At 56.7% G+C, this 25,404-nt stretch overlaps 1 protein-coding gene across 3 annotated transcripts in view; it reads right to left on the minus strand.

The window, feature by feature from the left end:
* Znf710 (zinc finger protein 710) overlaps window positions 1–25,404 on the minus strand; it is a 63,201-nt gene that overhangs the window by 4,501 nt on the left and 33,296 nt on the right. Inside the window, exons 1-4 of one of the 3 annotated variants that reach the window (XM_013512543.1) lie at window positions 16,218–16,260; window positions 4,862–6,350; window positions 1,762–1,953; window positions 1,305–1,479 (exon numbers count right to left, since the gene is read on the minus strand). In XM_013512543.1, the coding sequence (XP_013367997.1) occupies window positions 1,305–1,479; window positions 1,762–1,953; window positions 4,862–6,322 (1,828 nt within the window). In that variant the 5' untranslated portion in view covers window positions 6,323–6,350; window positions 16,218–16,260. Of the gene's footprint in view, window positions 1–1,304; window positions 1,480–1,761; window positions 1,954–4,861; window positions 6,351–13,263; window positions 13,507–16,217; window positions 16,261–25,404 lie in introns of those variants that run through there. The other 2 variants (XM_013512544.1, XM_005381537.2) reach the window with 2 other exon arrangements.

A 25,404-nucleotide genomic window follows, 5' to 3' on the forward strand; every position in this document is an offset into this window, starting at 1 on the left:
GGTACCAGGAACCGAACTCACGACCTTGCGCTTGCCAGGCAGGCGCTTTTGCCGCTGAGCTAAATCCCCAGCCCCTGGGATCTTTTTTTTTTTTGACTAGCAGTCCTGGGCAGGGCTCGAGTCCTTATTTCTAGCAGTGGTACAGTGCTCATGATCTTTGTGACAAGGGGCTACCGAGGGCACAGCAGGCTGTCGACAGGGATCCTCCTTGCCCACCAAAGTCTTCTAAGTATTATTATGTTTTGTGTTTTTGAGACTGGGTCTTGGGGTCTCACTGTGTAGTTCAGGGTGGCCTTGCATTTTAGGCCTCCTGCCTCAGCCTCTGGAGTATTAGAATTACAGGTGTGCTTCACCACACCTGACAGAAGCCTTAGGAGTAACTACTGAAAAACAAAACAAATCCAAACCAACAAGTCACCTGCTCCTGCCGGGAACCCCAGGCCATTCCCAGCCGAGGTCAGGGATACGGCAGCCAAACGGCTGCTGCTGTGGAAACTCTGGCCGTGCTAGGCGCTTCGCTAAGCGCCCTCAGCTCCCTCCTTCCCGTGCACCTGAGGCGGCCTTACCCACAGTGAGGCCTGAGACTCAGGTCAGCTCCAGGGGCACTTCCGGCAGAAGGGCCCTGGTACTTCTGACCAGCGCTGGGGGCAGGGCTTTTGCTAACACTGGATGTTTCCTAACAAACAGCTTTGGAGCTGCCCGGCTGGCAGGACGTTTCTCCCTCCCGCGTAAGTGGGTTACACTCGCTCTGGCAGGTGCTGTGAGGACAGACTGGCCATGCACCGCTTTGTCCTGGCTGCAGGGACGCTCACCCCCCGCCACGTCTGTAGGTCCTCCATGGCGACCTCACTGGGCTTTCCCTTATCCTTCCAGGTGCCATTTTCCCCTTTGGTTACTTTTTCCCCATGTGCTTATCTCAGAGGTCATCTCTGCCACCCCCTCTGGACCGTGAGCTTCCTCGAGTTACCCGACTCTGTTCTCTGGTTTCTGCCGCTGTGGGTTGGGGTGACAGCAGACCCAGCCTCGCTGTGGGGGCCACACGAGTTACACGGCACTCGACAGATGAAGTTACTGCTTTTATTCTTAGGGTTTCTGCGAGCCCGGGGGAGCCCTTGGAGGAAGACACGGATGCCCACCATCACGGCCAGGCCAGCCCTCCGGGGTCGCCCCACTCGGGCCCTGAGCCCGCTCCAGGGAGCTCTTGGCTTCAGCCACCCTCCCTGCGGCCCTCCCCGAATGAGGGGCTCCCGAGGGGGTGGCGCTCGGGTCACCCCTGCTCAGTCCCTGGTGCTCAGCCCACCCACCTTGGCTGTCCAGGCCGATGTCCATGACGCCATGCTTGACCTTCATGTGCCGGCTCAGGTTGCCCTTGAGGTTGAACTTGCTGGAGCAGTACGGGCACTTGAAGGGCTTGCTGCCCGCGTGCAGGTGCATGTGGCCCAGCAGGTTGTACATGCGGTTGAAGGACTTGCCGCACACCTGCAACACCAGGCGCGTCAGCCCGTGACCCCGCCGGCCCCTGCCCACCGCAAAGGACTGCGCCCCAGCTGTCCTTTCCCGTGTGACCGCCGGGCCCAAGAGGCAAGAAACAGGCAGTCCTCTCTGCACTGCAGCCATCAGAAACGCCACCGACCTCTGCCACCCGGAGTCCGGGACCTGGGCCCTCTCTGTGCTGTGCTCCTGAGGTGACCTGGTGGCAGTGGTGGCAGCGTCTGGCCGGGACCCCAGCTCCCCCTGGCCTCCTCGTGGGGCTCGTCCTACCTTGCACTTGAATGGCTTCACGGGCGAGTGTACAATCATGTGGGTCTTGAGGGTCTGCTTCTGCACAAAGGTCTTGAAGCAGATGTGGCACTGGTAGGGCCGGACGCTGGTGTGGATCAGCATGTGCCGCTTCATGTTGGCCTGCAGGGTGAACTCGCGGCCACACACCTCGCACTTGAACTCCTTCACGCCCTGGGGGGAAGGGCGACCAGGTCAGGGCCATGCCTGGGCTGTGCGGGGAGGGGTGACTGCAGCTGTGGGAAAGGCTTCAGGGTTGTGGGGTCCACCGGCACAGCGGGACAGTCTCCTCCAGGCATATTTCCAGTGGGGACCACCTGCTGAAGACCACCAGGAGGGCACAGGCAGGCTGCTCACTCCAGGAAGTCTCCGGGGAGAGGTGGAAAGGGCGTGCCGCCTTGGTGCCGCCTTGGTGGCGCCTGCTCAGCGGGGAGGGTGTGCACACAGGTCCGCATTAGCACACCAAGGTGCCTTTGACCGCGCCTGCTACAATAAGCCAGCACCCGGGGCCTGCTGTCTCGGGACATGGCCTTCACCTGATGGCCCTGGCCTACTCCATCCAAGGATGTGTGTGTTGTTTTTTTCCTCCTCAGTGCTGCCCCCTGGTGGTCTTTTGGGTCCACAGCCCTGTTGAGATTAAAGCTATGACCCTCAACCTGGAAAAATGACAAACACCCAGTTCTGTATGGACTTGGGTTCTCAACATGTCAGAGCCCATCCGGTGACTGTGCTAGGGGCATCTTCTAACCCTTGCTGGTGACAAAAGCCACCTGCAGTTCTTGTCCCCATCCAGCCTCTCAGGCCCTTCCATGGAGTCTAAAGCCGTGGGGCTTGTGGTGTTCCTCTGGGAACTTGTATTCTCAGCAGGTGCGCCTGACATGATTCACCACCCCCAGCTCTGGGCCCCTCAGCGCCGGGAGACCCTCAGGCATGGGGTCCGCAGGCTTCCCCGGGTGGCGCACACCTGCAGTCTGTGGGAGAGGTGGGGTCCAAGCTGGGAGCCGTCCTCTCTGGTGAGCTTGTAATGTCAGAGGAACCCAATGGGACAGATGTGTGTCCCCAGGCACTGGTGCTGCCCATATACTTGTCCTGAACATTTTTTATTATGTACCTGGGATTGGAGGTTGAGCCCAGGGTCAGTACTCCACATTTTACAGACCCAGGTCCCTTTCTCTTAGCACCCTTGAGAGCTGTCATATGGGAACTTGACCACCAGGGGGCCCTGCCACCCAGGAGTCTGTGGGCACATGTGCGTGGTGTAGATTTAGGCTGATGCTAAGGATGTTTTCTGTTTTGTTAGCTTTTGAGTTTTGCTCTCAGCTTTCCTTCACAGTATATTTTATCTTTTAGTACTGTGCTCACTTGCAGGGGATTTGGAAGTCTTCTAGTACAGGAGAAAAAGGCAAATACAGCAGTATATGGACCATCTCCTCCACTGTCTCTGCCCCACAGATACAGCCAATCAGAGCCCCCGAATCTGTGTAGTGTCGCACTTTAGGCAGCTGCCACCCATCGAATGGAGGAGCCCTGGCAGGGACACCTGTGAGATTGTCCCTGTCCCAGCAGAGGGAGCCCCCAGGGCTGCACAAGGCTGGGCTGGCAGGCTGCTGTACCCCACTCCCTGTCATGTTTGCAGTGACAACCAGGTCCCAGGTCCAACCTGCGGCAGCACCGTGGCTCCCACACGCAGGGAGGAAGCACCCTGGACACTGAGCCCTGAAAGTCAGCCACCTGCCAGAGAGGGCCCTGGGCCCTGAGAGGCCCTGTTCCACCCGCCTCGACGTGAGGAGGTGATGTTAGGCAGGGCAGGGGACAGGCGGCCGGAGGGAAGCAAGAGGAGGGCGCAGGGAATGGATGGGTCCAAGTTAGGTCTGGGACATGGACAAAGGGGCCACTCAGTCTTCTGCCCTCACGACCCTTGCTAAACCACTCTCTAGAACCCCCTGCTCCATCTCAAACGCTTCCCTTCCCCTCTTCCGCTCTCACCCAAGGCATCTGGCCTACTCCAAAGGAAGCCACGGCTTTCAATGTACTTTTGTGAGGAGGAGAGGCAAGGGATGTGTTTCTGGCCACATCGCCCAGGTCCCTATGGTGTCCTGGCCTCTCTCAGGCCTCAGGCCTCCCAGTCGGAAAATGAGAGGTTAGGTTACTTCAGTGATTTTCAAACTGTGTTCCTTGGGTTCTGCCAACATTTCACTGAGAACCTTTTTTTTTTTTTTTTTTGAGACAGAGTCTGGCTATGGAGTTCAGATTGGCCTTGAACTCACTGTTTAGCTCAGCCTGGGCTCTAACCCACAATGAACCTCTTGCTTCAGCCTCCTGAGTGCTGGGATTATAGGTGTGTGCCACCAGCCCCAGCCCCAAAAGAATTCTTTTAAATTAATAAGTAAAGTTTTACTACTGTATTTTTTTTTTTTTTTTCTCCGGTACTGGGAACCGAACTCACGACCTTGCGCTTGCCAGGCAGGCGCTTTGCCGCTGAGCTAGACCCCCAGCCCCTTTACTACTGTATTAAAAAAAAAAATCCCAGCTGGGCATCACATCTTTAGTTCTATTACTTGGGAGGCTGAAGCAACAGGACTGCAAGTTTGAGGTCATCTGGGAAACTCATTGAGACCTCTCAAAACAGACTTTAAACAGGGGCTGGGGCTGTAGAGCACTTGCCTAGCATATGTGAAGCTGTAAGTTTGATCCCCAGCACCTCAAAAAAGAAAATCTAATTCCAATTATATTTCTAATATTCACCAAGATACATCTGTACAAGGAAAACCCTCTTTCCTTTTTTTTGTAGTAGTGGGGATTCAATTCAGGATTTTACACTAAGCTATACCCCCAGCCCTTTTTTTATTTTGAGACAGGGTCTTGCTAAGTCAGTAAGTTGCCAAAGGTGGGCTTGAACTTGTGATCTGCCTGCCTCAGCCCTCCAGAGTGCTGAAACTGCAGGTCTGTGCTGCCACGCCTGGTTGTGCTAATGCCTTACCAACAATACCTGCTAGCATGTGTGTGCCAGCCGAACTCTCCCACAGGGGCTCTGAGGGTCCCGGACGAAGGTGGGCAGGCGGGTGGCGCCTGGGCCCCTTACCTTGTGGGTGAGCGAGTGCTGCTTGAGGTGGTGGATCTGGCTGAACTCCATGCCGCACTCCGTGCACACGAAGGGCCGCACGTTCTGGTGCTTGAGCATGTGGTTCTGCAGCTGGCTGCGGTAGTGGAAGGACTTGTCACACTCGAGGCACTGGTAGAGGGTGGGGCCCTGGTGGGAGGCCAGGTGGCGCTTGAGCTGGGTCAGAGTGGAGAAGTCCAGGCCGCACTCAACGCAGACGTGGCAGCGGCCACTCTCGTGCTTCACCTCATGGGCCTTGAGCTCGCTGGGGTAGGCGAAGCCGCGGCCGCAGAAGTGGCAGCTGTAGGGCTTGACCTCGGAGTGCAGCAGCATGTGGCGCTTGAGGTGGCTGGTCTGCGTGAAGGCCTTGTGGCACACCTGGCACTTGTGGGGCCGTGTGCCCTGGTGCGTGAGCAAGTGTGTCTGCAGGTGGCTGGGCTGCTTGAAGAGCTTGCTGCAGTGCGGGCACGAGTGGGGCTTGATGCCGTTGTGGCCGAGGATGTGCGTCACCAGGTTGTACTTGGATGTGTAGGACTTCTCGCACATGCGGCACTGCCAGCGCTTCTGCCGGTCGCCCGCCTCTACCAGGTAGGAGTCGTCGATCTGCACGTTGATGTCCAGCCGGTCCAGCTGGGCCTTCTTGTGGCGTTCCACGGTGGAGCCTGCGGCGTCCACCTCGAACTCGCCCGCCTCCTGCCACACGAAGCCCTGCTCCGGCTTCACGGGCTCTGGGGAGGTCATGGTGGGGACCTTGGGGTCACTCAGGGGGGCCAGGTGGGGTGGCTCAAAACCGCACTCTGAGGGCAAGGCCTCTGGCCCGGGCAGCGCCACACTGGGCTCGGGGAAGCCTTCCCGGGCTGGGTCGGGGAAGTGAGGGTCGTAGGGGGCCACGTCCAGCTCCGGCCTTGGAGCTCGAGGCAGGTGCCGGAGCGTCCGGGGCTTGCGGCTGAACGCGCTGAGGTCGATCATTTTGACGGCGCTGCTCTGCACCAGTGCCTCGCAGCCACCCGCAGCGACCTCAGCAGGGGCCTCGCGTGGCCCCGCACCCTTGTCATCCCCAGTCACGGAGACCTCATAGACCTCCTGCTCTTCCTCCTCCTCCGCCTTCTCAAACTTGACCTTGGGCACCAGCCGCACGGGTGGCCGTGTCTTCCGCCGCGTGTGCTTCTCGAAGGCCGCTTCCACCTCCAGCACCTCCTCCTCCACCGGCTCCTCCAGGGCCTGCCCGTTGCAAGCCAGCTGGTAGACACTGGGGCCCGGCGGCCGGGGCTCCCCAATGGCTGCCCCCGACAGCTCTGGCCCTAGGTCCGGGTAGAAGGCTTCAGCGCTTATGGTGGCTCCGAAGAGCTCATTTTCTGAGACTAGGCCCAGCACTGCGGCCTGGGCCAAGGACAGCACCACCACGGCGTCCGTCTGTGTCCCTGAGTCCATGAAGCCCTCCATCCCGCAGTGGCTGGCTAGGAGGGCATCGCTGCGGAGGAGAAGGAGGAGTGTTAGTGCTGCTGGCTGCACGGCAGGGTGGACACAGGCTGGGCTAATGGAGGCGTGTCTGGCCCGATGCCTTATTTACACTGCTCTTGGGAATGGGACACACTTGTAGTTACAGGGAGCAATGACGCCTCTGTGTGTCTGTCTCCTCTGTTGCCCTGTGGGGGCCTGGGTGAGCCCTGCCCTGCGTGCCTTAGTCTTCCCAACTGTACAATGGGTTCCCTTCAGTGACTCTTGAATAGGCCCCTGAAGAAGTTCTCAGAAATCTGACTGAAAATGCAAAAAGTAACCATCTATGATTATAAAAGCTGGCTTAAAAACCCACCTACTCAAATGTACTATGCACCACATTCATTCTGGCATGCAGGAGCCCCACTGGCCATATTGCCAAAGCCATCAACTTCGCACAGACCCGGGGTCTGCACCGTGAGGGAGGTGTTAGAAAAGTGTCACCGTGTGTGACACCTGGGCTGTGTGAATGAGGACAAGACACAACAATAAATTAGGTGCTGGAGGGGTCTCCAGAATCGGCCGCCACTCATCAGCCCCATCACCAAGGGTCTGCCTGTCACACAGGTCATTGTTCTGGACTAGCTCCGTGTCACACATTTCAATATCTAAATTTACACCAAGGAAAATATAGCTGTTATCTGACTTACACATCCAGCCCCCTGGCGGCAACCATGCTTGGGACCCTGATCTCACAGGTGCTGGTAAACTATGCCCGTCTGCTCAGGTACTGACCCTAGCAGGAGGATTCCAAGTTTGGGCCCAGTTAAGACCTTGTCACAATAAAAATAAAGCTCAGTGTGAAGGTCCTGGGTTCCACTGGTCCCCTGCCTCCTGGCCTTTCCAGAGGGTTCTGCCTGCCTCGGCCTACCCTGGGCTCCCCAGGACCGTGATGTCCTGGCCGTGTGCCCGTGGACGTGTGGAGCCTCCTCTGGGCCCCAGGTCCCCAGATCCCCAGGTCCCCAGGCCTGCCTGGCTCAGCGCCCAGCTCACAGAGAGGAAGGTGTGGAGCTGTGGGAGCACATGGCAGCCGGCAGCCCTTCCTGAGGAAACCAGGCCAGGCCAGGCCGCCCCAACACCACCAGCTTCCCCTTCCTACGGCCGCCTAAAAATACCCGAGACGGGAATTTAGCCTCCTTGGAACAGGCCCGGAAGATTACACCATCAGCTTCCAGTGGGGCTCTTGGGTAGGGGGAAAGGACTTTTGGGGCTCAGCGTCCATCTGGAACAGGACCATCCACTCCTATGCCAGCTCTGGACAGGGCATGAGACTAGGAACCTTCAGCCCGCCTGGCTTTATGTCCCAGCTCACTCAGTCACAAGTGACTAAGCAAAGGCACTTCAACGTCCTTTCTGCACCTCAGTTTCCCCATCTAAAGGATGGGGGTGAGACACCCACCCAGGCAAAGGTGTGAAGGCCCCAGAGGTCACATGGGGGCTGAAGGGACTTCGCTCAGCAGAGTCCTAACCAGTGTGAAGAGTTCCTGAGACAGCCTGGAGCAAAGCTTTGGCGACACCAAGGACGACTCTGGTACAAGAGCTCTGTGCTCAGCGCTGGGGCCGTAAGTGCCGAAGCCCTGCCGCGGAGCAGGCCCTGCGCGTGGAGAGGGCAAGCTGAGCAGGGGGCCCTGCCCCGCCAGCCCTGGAAGGGGCCTGCCGTGCCCACCACCGCTGCCCATTTCCTGAGCAAGCCGGGGAGCGCAGCCGCCTCCTGTCACCGCAGCCGCCTCTGACGCAGCAGCCAGCGGCAGCCCTCCTGTGTCTGCTGTGGCTTTGAGCAAACAATGCGCTCAGCACTTTTTCCAGACTTCCCCAAAGGCAGGGCCCGCGAAGGGAAGAGGAACTGAGCGACCCGACGAAGCCTGTGCGTGGGGCTGGGTACTGGACTGTGAGCTCAAATCCGCTCTGCAGTTCATTACCTGGGTGACCCCTGCCAAGTCCAGACCTGCCCCAAGCCTCCGCTCCTCCTCTCTGTGGAGGGGAGAGGGTTACTGGCTGTGGGTAGTGGAGAGATGAGGTGTTGGCGTAGACTTTAGATCCTTCCTCTGAAGGTCGATAGCCACAACCCCCCACGTGACCTCAGGGGAGGGCACCAGGAAACATTACCTCAGAGGGCAGAGGGCCAAGCCACATGGGAGCCGGAGCACAGATCTGGTGCGGGGCCTCCTGGGAGAGGCCCGCGTCTCAGCCTTGAAGTCCTTACTATCACACTGGCAAACCCAGCCTGTCCCAGTCAGGTCTGCCCTCCCTCATGCAGCCGGAGACCTGACCTTGGAGGGCTCTGCGACCGGGTGGGGGCGGAGGCGGGGGTGGGCATGGAGAGGTGCCAACAGTGAACCACAAATGCAGGCGGAAGGGCTCCAGCTTATCATTGCCCTGTGCCAGGGAGCCATTTAACCCTGAAGCAATCCCACTTCCCAGCCCTGAAACAGGGTGTCCAAGAGCGCCCTGCCTGTGGGGTAGAGCGGCGTTCGCACCCAGGCCGCCCTGCGCACGTGGGCTGCAGGGCTCTGAGCGCAGCCTCTTCAACAAGCAGAAGTTGCCTGGTGGCCAGGGCCCAGCAGGAGCACCCAAGCCAGACCTGGGCAACTGTGCCATTACCCTCTCCTGGCCTGGCAGGGGAAGCCAGGTGGAGGGGACTGGGACCCCCGAGGGTATCCGGGTCCACCTGTCCTCTCAAGGGGACAGACACTTGCCTGAGCCCTGCACCCATGCTACCCTGTCCCAGGCAGGTGCGGGCTATGTGCACACGTGTGTGCATGTGCATGCGCGTCCACCACGTCAGGAGAGGAGAGGACAGGGGCTCCGACTGCCCCTTCCCATTGCCGTCCGTGGGTGCTGCATGGCAGCAGTGCTGGAAACCACCCTCTCCCTGCCGGGCCAGCGCCTGGGTCCCCCTCCCCATGCCGTGGCTCCTTCTGCTTCTGCTTCACGCCCAGCGCCCGAGCAGAGCCTTCCAGGTGCCCCCAGGCCCATCAGCCACCTGCCCAGGGTCTGGGTGGCCTCTCCCTTCTTCGGGCAAGGCCCTCACCTCCTAGGCTGTGGGCTCAGAGCAGGTTTGGCAAGAGCCCTGGGCCCTCCACAGCCTGGGCTGGTAACCCCAGGTGTCCCTCAGCTCCCCACAGCTAGGACTCCGGCCATCTCCAGGGCATGGAGGAAGTAGGTGGTACAGACAGGGAGAGGGAGACCCAGGAGCTGGCTGGTGTGGATGTGCTGGGGGAAGGGAAGCCATAGAGGGAGAGATGGAGGGAGGGAGACATGCAGAGAGAGGAAGGGAGGGAGACTGCGGGGGGAGGGGCAGGGGAGCCTAAGCTGGGGGAAGGAAGGGAGAGAAAGACAGAGGGGGAGGGAGGGAAGAAGACACACACATGCTGTGGAGGCCAAGAAACAAAGCCAGGGAGGGGGAGGGGACACCGGAAGCCAGCCTGCCCTAATTCCCAGGTCTAGGCACCACCCTAGCGAGGGTCCCACCAGGAGACCTTCCCAACCCAGGTGCGGGCCCTGCCCCGTGTCTCTTCCTTCTACTTCACTTACTGCTTCTCCCCCTTCTCCACTCTACTAAGGTTCCCATAACCACTGATGGCAGCCCTGTGACCCTGGGCAAGTCCTCTGGCCCTTCAGGCCTCAGTGTCCTTGTGTATAAAATAGGCACAAGGCCCACTTGAAACAGAGTGTGTGTCCCCCTGGCCTGCGTGCCTGTGGTGCAGGGTCCCCTCCTCAAGCTGTCGGGTACCGGCTCTGGGGTGGGTCAGCCCTAAGGTCTGGCCTGGCCTGGCTTGGGGTTGGTGGGACAAGAGCCATTTTGAACCAACAGGACCTGGTGACACTGGAATCTGCTTTGATGAACTCCCAGCACCAGGGAGGCTGCCCAAAAGCTGCTGAAGACACAGGACGCTGTGACTGGTTTAGTTTGATGACCACTCCCTGAGGCCTGCTAGGTCCTAGCTCCCTAGTGCAGTTCAGTGGTGACCAGGGCATATGCTGAGGGCTTAGGTTTGCTTTTTCTTTCTGGTACTGGGTATTGAACCCAGGGGCCTTTCCACTGGATTTACACCCCCAGCTCTTTTTCATTTTTATTTTTGAGACAGAGTCTTGCTAGGTTGCTAAGCAGCCCAGGCTATGTTTCAACTTGCAATCCTCCTGCCTCAGCCTCCCAGAGTGCTGGGATGACAGGCATAGGCCCAGCCCAGTTCTGCCCTTGGTCCCTTGACGCTGGCCTTGAATCACCAGGCTCTAATCCTGCAACTTAGCCACTGACTGAGTGCCTATCGGGTACCAGCCAGTGCAGACCAAGAAAGCCAAGCAAAATTCCTGCCCTCCTGGAGCGGACCTGACAGGATCTTAGGGCGGCAGGAGATGCCACCCTGCATGACCCTGCAGGGCCCAAGTGATATTCAGGCCTCTTGGAATGTGACCTGGCATTCCCTTCAGGCCCATCTCAGCTGTGCCCTGCCCTTTGCCCCAAGGAGGGGAGAGGGAAGTCGGGGCTCTGGACTCTGCCCCCGCCCCACCATCCTCCCCGTAGACCAGGAGGTGGACCCAGGAAGAGAACCCGGGAAGCGGAAGCGAGTGCCCAAGGATTGTGCAAGCCGCGGCTCCTTGCCAGTCTCACTTCTGCTCAGGGGCACAGCCCGGGCTCCAAAGTGCCGGGGGCCTGGGGGTGGGGTGGCGTGGCCCAGGGGAAGTGTATGAGTCTCTTCCTCTCTGGATTCCATCTCTGCCTCAGCTTCCCCTTTCCCTGTGGACAGATATACTGAAGCCCAACTCCAGGAGCTGGAGTGGTCGGGCCACCAAGCAAACAAGGGTCTGATTGTCCCCCTCCCCCACTGTATTTATTTTAAAGTGGGGTCTTGCTATGTGGCCCAGGCTGGCCTTGAATTTCTGGGCTAAAGTGATCCTCCTGCCTCAGCCCCTAAGTAGCTGCAACTACAAGTATATGCCACTATGGCTTACCTCCTGGTGGTGCCCACCTGTAATGCCAGCACTCAGGAGGCTGAGGCAGGAGGACTGGTGTAAGTTTGAGGCCAGCCTAAACTATATAGCAAGACCTTGTCTCAAAAAACAAACAAAAAAAAAAAACAAAAAAACCAGGCTGGGGGTAGAGCTGAGGTCTAGGGAGGGAAGGGACTCATTCAAGGTCCCATAGTGAGATGGTGCTGAGAAAGGCCTAGAACACCTCCCTTCAGCCTTGTGCCTGAGAGACACCATGTGCACACCTCATCCAATGCCATCCTATCAGGCCCCTCTCCTGTCCCTGGGCTGATGGGGGCTCTGCCAGGTCTGCCCTTCCTTGGCACTAGAAATTCCCTGGCATTTTCCCTGCCCCATGGCATCTAGGGCCACCTGCCAGGAAGTGTTCTGGGGCAGGCCGAGGGCCCCTCCCCCTGCCTGGGAACATCGCCGGGGCGGCTGAGTTCTGCGTTATCTTTCCTGATGCTGGGCATGGAACAAGGCTTTGTGCATGCTGGGCAAGCTCCAAGGAGCTGCAGCCCAGTCCATGCCAGTTCACTTCTGCGTCCCCGTGGCTGTGCCCCATGGTCTGGTCAAACACTCACGCAGATGGCGTTGTAAAGGTACTCTGTGGAGGTGGTTAACATCCACAAGCCCCCTCTGTGAAGTGGGGAGCCCCCGGGCGTGCGGGGGCCTCCTCCATCTCTGGAAGGCCCTGTGAACAAAGCTGCCGCTTCCCCAGAGGGAAATCTGCCTCCGTAACCTACAAATCCGGTCCGAGTTCCCAGCCCGCCCACCTGCTCTGCAGACTCCAACCTGCCGGCCCTCACAAGCACGTGAGCCAACTTCCCAAAATAACCTGTGCACCGCTCTCTCCCCGTGCATATCTCCTCTCGCTTCCACTGCTCTGGTGAACTCCGACTGGCAGTCACATTGATTGCTAATGAGATCTGTTTAGGAGGCCCGTGGCCCCCGTGTAGACTGTGGACAGTGGGCTCAGGAAAGAGAGGACAGCATGAGGAGGAGGGGAGGCAGCTGACCATTGTCACCGCAGAACCAAGAACGGATGAATGAGAGAGACTGAGAGGGCGGCCGCGATGCTCAGTATTGTGTCATCTCGGGTCTAAGGTCACGGGTCCCCAGAAGCCATGGCCCCATCCTCCCGCCTGCCTGGCACACACCCAGGGTGGACCTGTCATGTTCTTTGATGCCAAGGAGGGACACCGGCTTCCCCGAGGCAGGACAGCGGCCTGCTGCAGACCCTTTGTCAGAGCCACTCTGGCTGTGGCCCGCAAAGCAAGTCTTGCAGTCTTCCCCAAGGGGCTGAGAGAAGTTCGGGGACCCTCCTTTTCCAGATGGGGAAACCGAAGGATTCTGCTCCCCGCAACAGGAACTCTCGACTCCCAGTGTGTTTCCTCCACCTGTGCTAAATGTGACCCCCTTGTGCCCTGCAGTGCTATGTGCGGTCCATGGGTTGGGGGCTGTGGGCATGGGTGCCGTGGGATGTGGGCAGCAAGGGGTTCCAGCACTCAGCCCTCCTGCAGGACATCGCTCGAGTGTCCTGGCCCATGTCTGCCCCTTGCCCTCAAACACTCCGCCAAGGGGGAGGGAACCAAAACAAGCACCAGGCCTGCACCAACCCCCGGTGACATCCACCCCACGGGCCACCCTCGATCACATCCCGTGGGGCCTGCAATGTTCTTCCCCATTTCCACCCTTCTCTAGTCCCCTAAACCAGGCCTGAGCCCCAAGTTCTGAGCAGCTTCAAGTTTCCTTGTTAGACCTTATAACTTTTAACTGTCTGTTAATGATCTGTTTGTGCAATCACTTGCTTAATCTTTGGCATCCATGACAGAGTGCCTCGGTGCCCTTTTGTGAGAGCCATCTGCGGGGTAGACAGAGCAGAGAGACCCCTGGCTTCAGCAGAAACCCCAAACCTGAGCTGCAGCACTGGCTCTGGTTCCCGGGGAAGGCACAGCCAGCCTCAGGTTTCTGGAAGGCTCTGCGTCTCTTCCAATCCCAGAAGCAAAAAGTACTCTGGTCCCTCAAACAAGAACGCTGTGCTGGTCCCCAAAGTCATCAGCCTCATGTGACGGAGAAACAACACCTTAGCGCCTGAGTTTGAAGAGACAAGGGTAAGAATCAGGAGCGGAGGGAAGGCGTGAGCAGCTGACGGAAAGTCGGGTCCGTCACCAGCATGTGATTTTCCTAGACCCTGGGACGGCCCTTTGGGGGTGGGGAGTAGCACTTGTGCCTTACAGCTGTGGAAACTGAGGCAGTCCCGACGGGCAGGTGGAGAGGGCTATCTATCTATCTATCCTGTCTGGTCTTGGCAAAGGTGGGCTTCCTGGGTGGCGTCTTTCTCCCCCGCCAACCTCAGTTCAGACCCAGGAGCCCCTTGTGGCTTCCCACCCCCTCCCTGAGCCTCACCTCGACCCCTCCCTCCCTCCTCTCTCCTGAGCCCTCCATGCTGGCTCCATCCTATCTTCCTCTCCCTCCATCCCTCCCCTCTTCCGTTTCCGTGGCAACCCCATCCTCCGCTCTGCCACTCAGTCCTGCGATCCCATCGCATCTCTTTCCTCTTTCATCTCTCTGCGCATCGCAGGGCAGAGCCCAAATCGCCCCATGTCCTTTGCTTCTGGCCTCTCGCTCCCTTTTGCTGTCCTTTTATCTTCTTCAGTGTTCTCTTGTCATCCCAGTGTGACATTTATTTACCTCTTGCTTAAAAATAAAAAAGAAGAAAGGAAGGAAAGGAAAAGAAACTCCATTCTATCAGCCCCGGCTCCTCCCATTAGCCCTGGTCTCTTTTCTCTTGGGGCCTCTCTAAGGGTCTGAGTCCCCACAGTGCAGGGCAGGAGACAGATCTCGGAACACTCCTTGCCCACCACAATGGAGCTTTCCTGCTGACCTCAGCAGCAGCAGGATGGAAGAAAACACACAGCCAGACTTGGTAGCACATGCCTATAATCTTCGTACTTTAGGAGGCTGAGGCAGGAGGATCTGAAGTTTGAAGCCAGCCTGGCCAACTTAATGAGTGAGACCTTGTCTCAAAATTTAAAATTCAGTGCCTGCCTGACAAGCATGAGGTCCTGAGTTCAATTCCTGTTACCCAAAGGGGTTAAAAAAAAAAAAGGCTGAGGCAGGAAGAACTCTGTGAGTTTGAGGATGGCCTGGGCTACATAGTTCAAGGCCAGCCTAAACTACATAGCAAGACCCTATCTCAAAAAGCCAGGAAAAAAAATTGTTCAAAATGCAAAATAGCCGGGCATGGTGGCACACGCCTGTAATCCCAGCAGTAGGGAGGCTGAGGCAGGAGGATAGTTGTGAGTTCGAGACCAGCCTGGACTACAAAGTGAACTCAAGGCCAGTCTGCACTGTGTAGAGAGACCCTGTCTCAAAAAGACCAAAAAAAAAAAAGCGAAATTACCCAGCACTTAGGCTGAGGCAAGATGATCACCTTGAGTTCAAGGCCAGCCTCATCTACACAGTGAGTCCAGGCCAGCCTAAAGTACATAGTGAGATCCTGTCACAAAACAAACAAACAAAACAAAATGCAAAATTAAAAAGGGCTGGGGACATAGCTATACATAGGATGGTGGCGGGGGGGCAGGGAAGCCTCACTTCCTAGAGAGGGGCTGAGCTCCCCCAAAGGTCAAGTTAAGGGAAAGCAAGAACCCAGGCTGGAGCCGGGGAGGTCCTACAACGTGGCTTAAGCCCATCCCCAAAATCCCCCACAGTGCTGCCCAAGACAGGAATTCCCCAAGGGCCAGGGAAAGCCAACCATGCCGCTGCCCAGGCTCTTCTCCCGGCCCACTTTGCCTGGTGGCCGAGACCCAGGCCAAGGCGCGCAGCAAGCAGATCCTCGTGCAAACATGGTGGGAATTTTCAGTTCTGCAAAATCTTGAGGGCTGAGGGTGCAGCTCTGGGCAGAGTGCTTGCCTAGCACTTGTGGATCGCACCCCAGCCACACCCACAAAGCCCTTTTTCCCGTGGTCCTCAGCTGCCCCAGAGAAGGAAGCATGGCCCTAGGCTCTCCACCCATCTCGCTAAAGGCAGAAGTAAGAGCTGTCTGCTCTTTGCAGTCATTTTCTAGCCATCATTTACTGATCCCTAGTATGGCGTTTTCATTTTACAGATGAGCACACTGAGGCTTGGAGAAGCTATTCTTTGTCTAAGCGACAAAGCTGCCAAGAAACACAGGCAAGACCTGAGCCCACTGGAGTCATGTTCTTTCCCGCTGCACCTCTGCCGGCGTCCCATCTGCCCCTTGCCCAGCCTCCTCCCGGCTTCTCCGTGGCTGTGTTTAATCTCGGGTGATCAGAAATGACAGGAGAAACAAAGGTCCAGGAACAGATTTACCAGAGAAAATAAAGCAAGCCGATTATGGCTGTGGCCCCACTGTTGTAACGTGACAGGGAGAATAGATCAGCTGGTGGAAAACGGTGTCAAGTCCCCTAGAAACATAAGTCACACGGAGAGGAGAGGGGCCTGGGTTGGAGGAGCCCACAGGCTGTGAGGGCGTCTGGCTGCAGCTGAGAACTCTGCTGCATGTGGTGGGGTGGCGCGGACTGATGTCCATCAGAGCCCCAAGACCTGGGCTCCTGGACTGGCTGGAGAGGCTGCCCAGCCTGCCTGTAACTGACAGCTGTGATGGGATTAGGTGTCCTTCTCTGCAGTGGGCACAGAGACAGGCAGGGCACAGACCCCTAATGAGATCATGTTACAGATCAGGGCATTTTGGCAACAAAACCCATTTTACAGAGGAAATAACTGAGGCCCAGGAGTTCAGGACTTGCTTAAGCTCACCAGATATACCAGAGCACCAACGGAGGCTAAGTCTAACCTCTAGGCTTTTAAGATAAAGGATAAAGCCAGCTGTGGTGGTACTCGCCTGTAATCTCAGCACTGTGGGAGGCTGAGGCAGGAGGATCACAAGTTGTAGCCCAATATGGATAACTTAGTGAGAACCTGTCTCAAAAAAAAAAAATAAATAAAAATTAAAAACAACTTTTAAAAGTTATATATAAAATGGCTGGGGATGTAACTCGGTGTGAAGGCCTTGAGCTGATTCAGTCCCCAGTACCACAAGCACGTGTGTGCACACAGAGAAGACGAGAGAGAGTCGGGAAATGCGATACCTGACAGCGAGGCTGGCACACTGGGATCTTGCTGCAGTTAGGACTCCTCTCATCACCCACTGCAGGGGCCAAGCGGTGCTGGGGGCTTGCGGGGCACAGAGATCCCTTGTCTCAAGGAGCTCACAGTTTGGTTAGAGACAGGATTAAGAGCCACAGAACCGGGGTGCAGAGTATTAGGGGATAAGCACAAAATGTGTCATGAAAGCACAAAAAAACTGGTTTTTGTTTTTTTTTTAAACTTAAGGGCTTGGGAACCTTCTTCCACGGGGACCAGTGCTCCGGAAGACAGACACTGTGAGCCCAGGCTGCACAGACCGCGGCCTGGCCCTGTCCCTCACACCGCACGGCCTCAGTCTACTCTGTGGCCCGCGGTAAGAGCTCCCCCTGCCTAGAGAAGGCTGAACGCACTGCGAGCTAAAGAGAAAGATCTTCAGGGTGCAGGGCCTGGGTCCTCTGGAGGGGCCCTGCTGGCTAGAAAGCCCCTCCCCAAAGGCCCACGGGGACAACGGGTCCTTCCCCAGCGCGGAGAAGGGGAGGCGGAGAACGCAGAGGAGCAGCGGGCAGCGGCGGTGCCGGGGCTCGAGGCCCCTCGAGCAGCAGGGCTGGCAGGGCGCTCTCGCCCTTCCGCAGCCAGCGTGACTCAGCCTGGGCTGCCAACCCCGCAGGGCCCCTAGCAGCACTGCCTCCCGGAGCCGGCGCTGTAATCAACATTTATTTTGCAGTCACCCACACACCCAACTCGGTCCGGATTGATGCCAGGAGAGGAGCCGCGGATGCCGCGCTCATTCACATAATGCCGTCGTGGTCTGGGGGGAGGGACGGCTGGTGCGCCGTGGCGGCTGGCAGTGTACACACGCACACGCCAGCCACGCGCGGCCCTCCTGCAGGCTGTCATCCGAGGCAGGCGGGGCTACGCAGTCAACGGAGCTTCCTGCAGCAAGGACCGCGCAGGGGTGGGAGTCCAGGCACCCACAATCGACCGCAGCACGGATGGAGAGGGGACCGCGTGCGGGAGGCCAGGGGCTGTCGGGGCAGGAGGAAGAGGCCACCAGGGGGCTGGGGCTGGCCCTCACCAGGAATGGAGGAGGAGGAGGCTGGGGCCTGGCAGCTGCAGCAGATGGTCAGAGAGAGGCGGGAGCCAGGACAGGGTCTCACGGGGACCCTGGAGGAGGACAGGTGCGAGAACTCAGAGGGGATGTGCCCCAGGTGGCCAGGGAGGAACTGGCTTCTTTTCCAATCTGGATCACAATGGCTGACACTTAGGAGCTTGAGAGGTGGGCTCTGGGCCTTGCGCCCAAACACGCGCAAATGCAAACACATGCGTGGGGCCTGAGTGTCGCAATGATTTCAGGGGCGGTGACTGGTGCCAGGCAACCAGCTGTCTGGCCTTCCCTAAAGGTTTCAGGGTCTCCTTATGGCTCTCTGCTATGGGCCAGGAGGATCCTTTCCTTGTGTCCCTAGTGGGATGGGAGGGCACAGCCATCGTTTTTCTTCTGAAATTTCACGACTCATCCGGGTTCAAAGTCCTGAAGACCACATTCCTCAATGAATCCCAAAACCCTGGGTTGCGGGCATCTTTTCCTGGGAATCACTGGATCTCAGCTCCATCTCCCTGGCTGCCAGCTGGGATCGCCTAGCCTTCCACAAACCGCCTGGCTGGGTCCCAGGACGGCAGGTAGTAGGGTCCAAAATTAAGATCTCCACCCCTGTGCTGACCCCAACCCTCAAACCGAAGAGCCCAGGAGAAAGCTTCGGGAGGTGAGGGGTGCCCTCCTCCCCGCACAGGCAGCACCCTGCCACTCCCTCCTCCCACGTCCCCACCCCTGGGTGCCACAGGTGGGGCGAAACACAGGTTCTTCTGGACTCAGAAAGACAGGCTGGGCAGGGGAGTGAGCACATGCCCTCCCCTGGGCCCAGCCCCCTACAGTTCACAAAGCCCTTCCCATGTCACTAGGTGCCCCTGTCCCTGCACGGCCCTTGCCCATTCTGCTCTTCCCCCTGCTGGCGACAGCAGCCAGGTTGGCTGCCCGCTGCCTGGCGTTACTGCACCAGCTGGGCCAACTCTAAGTGCAGCGTATCAGTCCTGGGCGCAGGGTGTAGCCGGCAGTAAATGACAAATACAGAAACTGAGGCATAGAATGGTTAAGAAAGGCTTCAGGTATGTGTAGCCTGTGACCCTGGGCAGACAGTAAAACGGCCAGAGAAGACTGTGACCTTGTCACATTATTATGGGACTTCTAGCAGTATTTTTTATGACTCAAGTGTGAGGGCTCAAGTGACAAGCAGGTGACAATTAAACGCCGTGTAGGGGAGGGTGTAGTGCAGTTCTGCCTCCTGCTCCACCACACAATCAGGTGAACTGAAACCCAAGTGTGGCAGACGTCAAGACACGTGTGCAACTTGGTAAATGACATGCAGCAATTACGGATATAACAGGATTTCACCTATCTACACATGCGTGCGCTTGGGAAGACAGGCATTTACTGCTGTGACACAGACATAGGTTTTGTTTTGTGTTTTTTTTTGTTTGGATATTTTTTTAGACAGGGTCTTGCTTTTTAGCCTAGGCAGGCCTCAAACTCAGGCGTTGATCCTCCTGCCTCAGCCTCCCAAGTGCTGTGATTATAGGTATGCAGCACCACGCCTGGCAGTGGGCCTGGCAGTGGAGCTTTTCTTACTTGATTATTAAACTTAAGCTTGTTGTATTATTTCACAAAACAATTTAATAAGTTAAAATAAACTAGAATAATTTCTTAGCAGCTGTGGCATAGAACTACAAAAATATGCCAAATAGTGTCATATAGCACTTCCAGTATTAGAAAAATGGCCGCTTACTTATTAATTTTTGGAATGTATAGAGTTGCAATCAGCCATTCGACTAAAGAAAAATTCAACCGTGTCTCTTTACTAGACTTTCATAATACCAATCTTCCGAAGGAAAATTCCGCCCCCTCCACGACCACGCTTCACGTCAGCACTTTCAGCAGTGTGCTTGTTTGCAAAGTATACGCAGAGTAAAATTAGATGAAAAGCTTCTGGAGACCACCTTTCGGACTCGGAGCTGCAACCCCTTCCATCAAACCAGATGCTGATACACTAGTGTCACAGAAACAAATTGCCCCACTAGTTTTGTTTCTGTTGCCCTTTAAAAAAAAACGTGTAGTTGGGTATGGTGACATATGCCTATAATACCAGCACCTGGGAGGCTGAGGCAGGAGTATTGCAGGATTGGGCCCAGTGTGGGCAACTCTGTGAGATCCTGTATCAAAAATCTAAAAAATATATAAAAGGAAAAAAAAAATTATATATATATATATATAAAAGGGCTGGGGATATACCTTAACACAGAGCCCTGGGTTCCATCATTCCATCTCTAGTACTGCAAAAACAACCAAATAAGTGACAATAAAACTTTCTTTCTTTTTCTTTTTTCTTTCTTTTCTTTTCTTCTTTCTTTCTTTCTTTCTTTTCTTTCTTTCTTTCTCTTTCCTTCCTTCCTTCCTCCCTCCCTCCCTCCCTCCCTCTCTCTCTCTCTCTTTCTTTGTCTTTTTGAGACAGGGTCTCATTATGCAGTTCAGGCTGGCCTTGAGCTCACTTTGTAGCCCAGGCTGGTCTCAAACTCATAAGGATCCTCCTGCCTCAGCCTCCAAGTGCTGGGATTACAGATGTGTGCCATATTATATATTTTTGTATGTGACCCAAGACAGCTCCTTTTCACTCAGTGTAGCCCAGGCCCCCTGAAGGCTGGACGCACCTGCTCTAGACTTTGTTGCTTAAGCATGGTCCCCAGAGATGACAGCAGAGTTAATAGCTCTTTCTCTTTTCTTGAGACTGGGCCTTGCCGTATTATCCAAGCTGGTCTTGAACCCATGAGCTCAGGTGACTGTCTCGCCTCAGCTTTTTTTTTTTTTTTTTTTTTGGTTTTTCTCCGGTACCGGGAACCGAACTCACGACCTTGCGCTTGCCAGGCAGGCGCTTTTGCCGCTGAGCTAAATCCCCAGCCCCATCAGCTTTGCAACTAGCTGGGATGATGGCCACCACAGCTGGCTTTTCCTTTGGAATCTTGTTTAGCCATGCAAACCTGATGGAACAGCAGCTGTGAGGCTTAGAAATGTATTTGGTCCTCTGTATCCATGGATTCCACACCCAAGGTTCCAACCAACCAACTGCAGACTGAAAATATTTGGGGGAGAAAAAATGTTCCATTGTTACCAGCGTACACCATGTAGTGAGGCTGGGCGGTTGTGTCTGGGCCGAAGCTGCCCTGACTTTTTTTTTTTGTGGTGCTGAGGATCGAACCCAGGGCATGTGCATGCAAGAGCTCTACCACTGAGCCACATCCCCAGCCCTGGCTTTTTTTTTTTCTGTCATTATTCCCTAACTAGTACAGTGTAACAGCTGGCTACATTGTACCTGGGGGAAGTCCTCAAGAGGTGGTTTCTGGTACATGGGAGGATGTGCCTAGGTCACCTGCAAAGACCAAGGCATCTTAGATGAGGGACTTGGGCATCTGAGAGTTTTGTCTCCAAGGTGGATACCTTGGGAGGATCGTGATAAATGGTGATTTCAAAGACATGGAGCTGGGGGTGTAGCTCAGGGTTAGGACACCTGTGTTCCACCTCTGCCCCACAAAAAAATGAAATTAAAATGAAAGCCAGGTGGCAGTAGTGCTGGCTTAGAGTCCGGCCTGGAGCCAGCAGCCTCCTCCTCCCTGGAGGAGCTGTGCCCTCAGCACCTGCCCCCCAGCTAAATCATGCAAAGTGCCCGCAGCAGAGCGGGCTGAGTGTCACTACTATTATTAGCTTGGTGACTCGCCTGGGGCCACCCAGCCAGTTCCTGAAGGAGCAGAATTCCTGGGTGCCAATTCTTAAAGGGGAACTGACTGGTCCCGTCACGGACCTGGGAAACAAGACTGTAAGACCTGCTCAGCACTGAAGGCTCTCGGCCTCTCACCCGCTTCGGTCTCCAGGCCTGGCCGCCTCTGGGTGCAGCCCTTCGTGGGTGTCAGGAAATGTTCTCTCGCAAACCAGAAAAACCTGGTGGCCAGCTAGGCCCGCCCAGCAGGCTCAAGTTCCGCCAGCAGGCGTCCCGCGGGCACAGCCAGGACAAGCAGTGGGGGCCTGATGCTGGGGGTCCCCTCCACCTCGTCACGGGCACTCTGCTAGCTCTGCCATGGCTCACTGGTCCTGGCCATCTACACCAGGTCTGTGCCTCCACTCACTCTGTAGGATCTCGCTATGTACCCCAGGCTGGCCCCGCGATGTCCCACAGAAGCCTGCTGCCCCAGCCTCCTGAGTGCTAGGATTACAGATGTGCACCACCACGCTTGGTCCTTCGCAGCTGGTCTCCGCTCTCTCATCTAGAGTGGGCTTCTCGGGGACACATCTGTGCCTGCTGTCACTGGAGCCGCCCTCTAGCCCTTGAGGCACCCAGCTGTCACAGCTTCTCTCCTCTTCACCCTGTCCTGACTCCAAACTGCTCCCCTCCTTGAGGCCCTTCATTCTTCGCACCCTTGGGGATGTGGATGGTAACCGTTCCTCCTGGTAATCCACAGCCAAGATATCACAGTCACTGCCCTCAAGGAGCCCCAAGAGAGGACTGCTTACCATAGCAGGTTGGTAAAAGTCTCAGAAGGGATAAAAGAGATATATGGGGCAACTCGCTCATTCTGGATCCCTCCTGTCTCTCAGAAGCTATTCTTATTCCCCATTCCTATTCTCCAATAAATTTTTCTACTTAAAAAAAAAAAAGTATGATTAACTACATGGGGAGTTAAAGTGGGACACAGCACCTATGCAGGGTTTTATAGGTTGTGTAGGAGTTCAGCAAGTAGACTAAAAAGAATATTCCAGGGGGAGGAAGCAGTGATTATAAAGGTACAGAAGATCACAGGGGCTTAAACTGCAGCCTAGATAGGTAGAAACACACCATGCACCCCTCAGACCACAGTGAGATGCAGCCCTCGGGGTTGAACAAAGGGGGGGTCCTGCTGGGGGTCCACTGAGCCTGCACACAGGACTGGAGCCCAGGGCAGCAGATGGAACAAGTGTGCTCCTAGCCGAGCGTCTGACGGGCCAGCGTGTTAGCTCCCGGGAAAGGCCCCTGTCTACAGGCTTAAAGGACATAAAGAAGCCAGCACAGAACCAAGCTGATATGTTTTGATAATTTAGGAAAACCTGAGTGAATGCTCTCAGCAGCTCACAGGTGACATTTAAAGATCCCTCTGACTAATGCGTGGGACATTTACGTTCCAGTCACAAAGCATGTGTCAACACAGCCTGTCACCCAGAGGCAGGGCCTCTCCTGAGCTCCACCAGGCTCAGCCCATGCCCGTCGGGGGCCGACGGTGGTCTCAGCTCCAGGGCTCCAGTTCCAGCCTCTGTGCCCATGTGCAGGGCCTGCGACCCACGACAGCCACACAGGAACGCCTGTGCTTCCCTTCAGCCCCTGTGCGAGCTCTTGTGGCCTCTACCAAACGCTCCGGGCCGGAATGCTGACTCCAGGCTCCTCCAGAAACGGGAGGTTTGGGGAACCTGGATTCACCTCTGATCTCCACCTAGATGTCGGCCCTGCTCAGGCCAGGCAGACACGCACGCGGCCAGGGCCAGCTGTGCCAGCTGCACTATGCAGGGCGCCTCTCCTGTGACTCCCGGGCCCGCACCCTGTGCTCTCCAAGGTGGGGGGCGGCAGGGGGGTCCCACGCAGGGGGGCCCAACACCCCGAGAGCAGCAGCAGAGAGAAACACTCCCAGGCTCCCTTCCCCACACAAACCCACTTCTCTACTCGTCCCGTCCCCTGAAAACAGAAGCACTATTCAAAAGGAAAAAGAAGAAAGAAATTAAAAGAGAAGCAAAGGAAAAAAAAAGAGAAACTGAATAGAAGAAGAAGAAAAGGGAGGAAAAGAGAGCGATCCCGAGGGAGGCGGCGTGAGTGCAGAATGAAAGGCAAAAGTGAAGCGAAGGAGAGCGGAGACACAAAGGGCGGGGGAGAGAGAGACAGAGCTTTGAAAGAAAGAATGTTCCGGCTGAATACAGCGTGCAGGGCAGAGGCGCGCTTGAAAAGGAGCAGCCCGACGCAGTGACCCCTCATTCACGGGAGGTGCCAATCACGGCGACAATGCAAACCCTTTCTTCTTTTCTCCTTCTCTCCTTTCTGGGGAGGGAGAGGCTGAGAACTGCAAGTTAATTTCTCAAAGTACAAAAAATAAATGCGGCTCCACTGGAGAAACATCAAAGAACGGCTGGCGAGGCCTTCCCCCAAAACTCGCGACACCCCCAAGAGTGGCGCGCCCTCGTTCCCTTGCTGGGGGCCTCAGGGCTGGCGGCCATCAGCTTTATTTCAGGGTCAGCCGCCCCTGCCTGGCCCCGGCCTCGTCCCCAGGGGTCCCGGGTGCGCAGGGCACCAGTGCTCTAGGCCTGACGGGGCAGGCGCGAGGGATCTCATGGGCCGCTCTGACCCCACAAAGCTGTGAGACTCAGGGAGGGTGCCCAGGGCGCCCTGGAGGCGGACGGCGTGGTGACTCACTCCGCTTGGGCCATGTCCACCCGGGCCACCTCCTGTGCACACAGGGGAGGTGCGGAATGAAGGAGATCTCAGTCAGCCCCGGGGCCTGGTGCCCCGCAGCGGACTCCTCCACGAGCCTGATCAGACCTTGTTCCAGAAGGGTGAGGGCAGTGGGCCAGCTCCGCCCGCCAGGTCAGTGTCCCTGACAAGGGACGGGCCCCGGGGACACTGAGGCTTGCGCTGACAACCCAGAGCAGCACCTTCCTAGGTTGGCTGAGACCCGAAGACTGCAAGCAGCCAGACACCCAGGCGGGCACGGGCTTCCTCTTCCCTGCTTCCCCATCGGGGTCACAGCGGGCACTGGGGTGGAGCCTGGCTAGGGCCCAGCTCCTGGGGACACAGATGTCTCCCAGTGTCCCGCTGAGACGGCAGGTAAATGGCCCTCACCTCCCCTTTGTCTCGCCTTCTCTGGCCCCTCCGGTTTCCCAGGACCCAGTGAGTCATGGCGAGCCCCGAGACAGGGTCACCTTTCCATGGAGGGCGCGTTTCCTTCCCACCGCCCGTGAGCCAGATAGCGAGAAGTGCCTGGGAGCAGAGAGACCGCGGGAGGAAGACTGATTGGTTTAATGACTGACTGATTGATTGAGCGTGTCTCAGCCTTCCCCGACTATTGAGCCGATGGCTGGTGCGAAGCTCAGTGGTGTGGACCAATGGGGGCTTAGATGCCCGAGGCCCAGCTGGTGGTGAGGAGCACAATGGATCAGGGGAAGCGGCCGCAGTTTTGCCATCTTGATCAGGAAAGATGATGGCAAGTTGGAATAACCCCAGAAGAGCCTCTAAACCCAACCAGGAAGCTGGAGACAAGGGGCAGGAGTTCAATACACAGAAGAACAGGGCAGAAAATTAACAGCGCCACCTGCAGCCGTCATCACTCTTAAAGTTCAATTTGAAATATGCACGTTCCAAGTATTTATTGAGCCGAGTGTGGTGACGCACGCCTGCAATCCCAGCACTTCCAAAGCTGAGGCAGGAGGATCAAATTCGGGGCCAGCCTGGGCTACAAAGTGAGCTCAAGACAGCCTGAGCTGAAACCCAGTCTTAAAAGAAGACACACACCCCCCCCCCCGCCAATAAAAGTTTATTGAGTACCTACTCTGTGCCAGCCAGCTCTTGTATATTCCTAGGGCAGCAGGATGAACACAAACCAGCCCTAACCTCAGGAACTCTGTGGGTAGTAGAAGCAACAGGCAAAAAGTCAAGCAGTTACAATTTAGTGTACTAAAGACTGTGCTAGAAAGGGAAGCCATGCCAGGCGTGGTGGCGTACGCCTGTAATCCCAGCACTTGGGAGGCTGAGGCAGGAGGATCCATGCAAGTTCGAGGCCAGCCTGGGCTACAAAGTAAGCTTGAAGCCAGCCCATACTACAAGGCTGTCTCC

This window comes from Chinchilla lanigera, unplaced genomic scaffold (genome assembly GCF_000276665.1).
Source record: "Chinchilla lanigera isolate Chin_1 unplaced genomic scaffold, ChiLan1.0 scaffold00015, whole genome shotgun sequence".
Classification (NCBI taxonomy): Eukaryota; Metazoa; Chordata; class Mammalia; order Rodentia; family Chinchillidae; genus Chinchilla; species Chinchilla lanigera.